This window comes from Neltuma alba, unplaced genomic scaffold (assembly GCF_004799145.2).
Source record: "Neltuma alba isolate B1F8T4 unplaced genomic scaffold, ASM479914v2 tig00010702_pilon, whole genome shotgun sequence".
In the NCBI taxonomy this organism is placed as follows: domain Eukaryota; kingdom Viridiplantae; phylum Streptophyta; class Magnoliopsida; order Fabales; family Fabaceae; genus Neltuma; species Neltuma alba.
In genome coordinates, this window is record NW_021635538.1 from 6,955 (window position 1) to 12,344 (window position 5,390).

The 5,390-nt window shown below is 35.3% G+C and overlaps 1 protein-coding gene and 1 long non-coding RNA gene across 2 annotated transcripts; both read left to right on the top strand.

The window, feature by feature from the left end:
- The first annotated feature begins 621 nt into the window (after positions 1 to 621).
- On the top strand, positions 622 to 2,289 carry LOC114758477 (pentatricopeptide repeat-containing protein At1g62590-like). Its single transcript, XM_028947527.1, has one exon. The coding sequence runs from the start codon at positions 622 to 624 to the stop codon at positions 2,287 to 2,289; it is 1,668 nt and encodes a 555-aa protein (XP_028803360.1).
- Positions 2,290 to 3,560: 1,271 nt separating this feature from the next.
- Positions 3,561 to 5,129, top strand: LOC114758476 (uncharacterized). The gene is made up of 3 exons (XR_003741808.1): positions 3,561 to 3,748; positions 3,970 to 4,047; positions 5,093 to 5,129. It is a non-coding gene; the product is annotated as an uncharacterized LOC114758476 (long non-coding RNA).
- Positions 5,130 to 5,390: the final 261 nt, after the last annotated feature.

Below are 5,390 nucleotides of genomic sequence, written 5' to 3' on the forward strand. Positions count from 1 at the left end.
ATAACCTTTACATTTTTCTTATGCAATCTACAGGAGTCACTCTTGTAAATAAGGGTTTATTTGAAATGGCGATAAGAGCGTTTAAAAGTATATTTTTAATCATAATTTATAAAATATAAAGTATATATTTGAAGAGAGTTTTATCTGGACTTATTTAAAATAAACACTTAAAAGAAATAGGTCTAAAAATTCAGTATAAGGCAGTGTGAAAACATAAGTGTAGAAAAGTGCCACATCCCAAGTAGCAGATAATAATATGATATGGAGCTCGTCCATGAATTTTCCCGTCGTGTCTCATTCCCCAGGTTTATCTACAATCATTTCAATCATCTGCATCTTCGAATATTTCATTGCATATATTTTGTTTTCAAACATACCTTTATTAATAAAAAAGAACAAATAAAAAATGCAATAAATAAATTGAAAAGGAAAGAAAATATACCTTTATTAAGCCATAGCATTCTGAATTTTCGTACGGTAGAACCTATCCGGAGAAAGTTTTGGACTTTTGGTGCGTCTCTAGTGGCACGAACTTTTTTCCGGCTTCCCCCGCTCGATCGACCGCCCAATTCTTGGTGGAAGACTTTGTTGGAGGATCTGAATTTCTGAATGCAACTGAAGATGTCATTTTGGAGAGCTCCTTCACGGTATTTCTTCTCCCGATTTCCTTTGTTTTCTGCGGCTTCTACGTCTTCCTTCCTTCTTCCTCCCTCACATGCCCCGACTCTCCGTTTCTGTTTCCATTCCAATTCGACAAATCCTCAGAATATTGAAGAGGCCGTCTCTTCTTTTAATCGCTTGCTTCATGTGCGCCCCCGAACCTCGATGATACAAATTAATAAGATCTTAGGAGCTCTTACAAAGTTGAAACATCATCGAACAGTTATCTCCCTTTTTGCACAATCGGAATCTAAGGGATTCACGCCAACTCTGGTAACGCTGAACATCTTGATTAATAGTTACTGCCATTTGGGTCAAATGGCTTCTGCTTTCTCTGCCTTAGGCAAGATTCTTAAGATGGGCTGTCAGCCAGATACGATTTCTTTGAACACACTGATGAAGGGCCTTTGCATCAATAATGACGTTGGAAAGGCCTTGGATTTTCATGACGATCTGGTAGCAAAAGGATTTCAGTTAAATGCAATTAGCTATGGCACACTGATCAATGGACTATGTAAGACTGGAAAAACAAGAGCTGCCATTAAATTCCTCATAAAAATGGCGAGAGGGCCAGTTAAGCCTAACTTAGTTATGTATAGTACGATTATTGATGGCTTTTGCAGGGAAAGACTCATAACTGAAGCTTGTGATTTATTTCATGAAATTATTGATCACGGAATATCTCCTAATGTTGTAACCTGCAGCTCTTTGATACATGGTTTTTGTGTCATGGGTAAACAGGCAGAAGCTACAAAAGTGTTCAATGAAATGATACTTCAAGGCATCAACCCTAATGTGTATACTTTTAGCATATTGGTTGATGCATTTTGTAAGGAAGGAAGTATGACTAAAGCTGAAGCTTTTGTTGCTATGATGATGAAGTATGGTACAATGCCTAATCATTTTACTTACAACTCTTTAATGGATGGTTACTGTTTGATCAATAATGTTGGTGAGTCAAGAGAATTACTCAATAAGATGGTCAATAGTGGTTTGGCTCCTGGTATTATTACTTATAGCATTATGATTAATGGACTTTGTAAAATCAAGATGGTGGATGATGCCGTGAATCTCTTTAAAGAAATGCGTCATAAAAGCTTGACTCCCAATACTATCATCTATAGTTCCCTTATCGACGGTTTGTTCAAGTCAGGCAGAATCTCTGATGTGCAAGATGTTATTTATGAGATGCATGTTAGTGGCCATACTCCTGATATAATATTTTACAGTATTTTATTAGATGGATTGTGCAAAAGTCAACATCTTGACCAAGCAATTGCATTATTTAAGCAAATTGTCAACCAAGGAATTGGGCCTGATACTTACACATATACCATACTTATTGATGGTTTGTGTAAGGGTAACAGATTAAGTGATGCGCAACAGATTTTCCAGCTTCTTTTGGTTAATGGTTATCCTTTGAATGTCCAAGCATATAATGCTATGATCAAAGGACTTTGTACAGAGCGTTTATATGATGAGGCAAAGGCCTTGCTCTATAAAATGAAAGAGAATGGATGCGTACCTAATGCTATAACTTTTGAAACACTTATTATACCTCTTTTGGAAAATGGTGAGAATGATGAGGCAAAGAATCTTATCGACAAGGTATTCATCAAGGTCTCTTGAAATGATAAAAGAAGGTTTGTCACTCTACTCCATATTTTGTGTTACTGGTGTTCATGATGGACAAGGGTGGCCAATGTGTTTTTTTCAGGGGAAAAAAGTTTGGCTGTAGTGATGTTTGGATTTAAGATTTTTTTTTTTTTCAAGTCATATTTTTTACTTATTTATTTATTACTTTTGTTGTAACTGGTGGTTTCTTTTGTTTTTATGGCTTTACATGAGCTTGATGGAACATGCTCACACACACTAGCATCTATCACCAAAATGACGCCTAGAATTCCTCTTCTCCCTATAGAAATTCCATCAGATCAGAGCACTAGACGTACCTCACTCTTGTAATTCCTCTCCTCTCTCACCTTTGGTTGCTTAGTTTCATCAGTTTTGCAAGCGCATCCAAAAAGCTCTATGCACCCTAGAATTTTCAGGTTCATCACTATTTAGGGGGCCTACCTAAGCATGAGAATTTATAAATGCAAAATTTGCTTGTTCCAGGTATGGAACAGAAAGAGAGCATGGCAAATCATTCAATCGACCACATGCCCGACAGAACAAGCAAGATGCTGAAAATTCAACTGGTTGAAGATCTTGTTCTGACTGATTGTAAAGCAAGCAAGTATGTAAAAAGAAGGCTTGATGGAAAACAGGTAATGCATAGTTTTGTGAAGGAATGTAATCATAAGCTTTTACGAACTTAAGCTGTCGGTGAGCAAACAAGAAAGTATTTTGCTGCAATGGCTAGACAGTTCGCTGAATACAAAATCGTGGTTGGTCTGAATTGGGGCCTGGAGTCAGGGGATGCCAAGCTTCTACTTGATTTTTGGGTGCAGATGCACGGTATGAATTCAAACTTCTTTTGCACAGTAGATATTGGTGAGGATCAACGTCATCAACGTCTGAAAAATCTTTTGTGATGTAGTCTTTTTTGACACCATCTATGTTAGAAACAAATATAAGTTGAGTTACCTCTTGTGCTTTTTGTTGGAGTAAATATGCACTATCAATTTATACTGCTTGGGTGTGGCTTAATATCAGATGAAAGTTGTAACATAATACAGAATATCTGTTGTTTATATGGATCTTGTTAATAAATGGTAAAAGGGTTTAGTGTTAAAAATCTTGTAGAGGTGGTTGGTTGTTTGTTTGTTTGTATTCTGATTCTTTGGGCTACATGTTAAGTTTTAATCGGGGTATTGTAGTTTGCCATAAAAATTTTCAAATGTTCTTCATTTTCCATTAGTTCATACTTAATATATCATCAGTCTTTTGCTTCTTTCCTCCCATATGAAAGGAGAAATTTCTACATGTACTCCTTGAAATTAAGATAACTAGTCAAAATTTGTGCATTAGGGGATGCCATTATGCTTTCTGATTGGAGTTTCCTTTAGTTCCTTGCTCATATTTTCCTGGCACTGATGATGACGTGCCATTATAGAGAAGGAATGTATGAAGGACAAAAATCAAGGTATGGCATAACTGTAATGGCTTTGATTCAATTTTTCTATGTGACTTACATGTTAAACTGTGAAAAAAATTACGCCTTTGCAAATTACATTCATATGCTATTTGATACCTTGGACCTTTTGGATGAGCATATAGTTGGTTTGGTTCAAGGATTTATTTTTCTTTGGGTTTAGCTATGGCTTCCTCTTTCTCATCTTCTTCTTAACTGTATGTTTTTGGTAGAAGCATCTAATCCACATGCATCAGGTGACAGTTCTAAGAAGATGAGTGGTCATTAAGAAACAAAAGCTGTAACTTCAGGTAAGCTTTAGTATTGATGGTTTTGGTAGTAACAAGCCTAAAGCACTCTAGTAACTTAAAGGAGCATGCCTTTAAAAAAATTTGTCAAACTTATAGCGGCATAATTGATAATTCATAACTACAATATCAGTAAGCCTTATGTTGATCATATATATTGTATAATGCTATTATGCTTTATGAATTACAACTCTATAAACATAATTAAGTATATCTTTATAAGATTAAGGATCATATGCTTGACTGTCCTAAAGAACACCTTTGGCATCCTTCTTGTTTTTTTCCTTTTATATGGGTATTTGACTAGGTTAGATTCGAGCAAAGTTAGGCCCAATTTGGGTTACTTTTCCAAAGATGTTTTTGCATTCACATAGACTCGGACTCGGACTCAAGAACTCGTGCTTAAACAGCTAAAGTCCCTTTCACTATGATCTACACATATTGTTTTTCATTTTTTTCCTTTTAAATGTCTAAATTACTAAATGAATTTTTTGAAGCACAAGGGTGAAGTGATAATTTTATGAAGCACAATTGATGGTTGATAAATATTGAACAAATGAATAGCAATTATGATAATTGATAAATATTAAACAAACACTTTCTGAGATTTTTGTAACCAATATTTTTTTACACGTTTTATTTCTCATCTGAATTGGGTAGAACTTATATTATTACTCCTCCGATCCTTAATATAAGACCCAATTGTTGAGTTGGTTTTGGTCCTAAATATAAGACTCATTTGTCATATTTATCAATTTTCTCTAAATTACCCCTATGAATACTCTCTCAACCATAATCAAGTAGAAGAGGAAGATAGGGTATTAAGAAAGATGATTATGGTATTTTAAGAAAAATGTGTCACATTTCTTATAATTAACTAACTTACCTAACTTCCTTAATCTAATCAAATTAGTTAAATGGGTCTTATATTAAGAACCGGAGGAGTACTTAGTTATTGAATGAAGTGGACAATTAGAAATGGGAAATCAGTTCATATCTTCACTGTTCAATGGCTCCTCCCTGATAAGTCTTTAAAATCGGTGTGTAGAAAACCTCTGACTTTGGAAGAAGAGCAAAGTAAAGTTGCTGACTCGGCTAATTTTGGTGCTTGGGACTTCCAGTGCCTAGCTCCTATCATTCCCAGTGAAATCTTACCAAGAATTATTTGCATGCTACCTCCAATGCTTGAAGCTGGTGAGGATGCTCTTTCTTGAAATGCTACTGCAGATGGCTCTTTTTCTATTACTCGAAACTGAAAAAAGTTTTGTTCATTTGCAGAAAATTGACTTTGTTAAATTGTCTTAACTCCCCACCAAAAGGAAGAGTGGCAGACGAATGAGTAACGT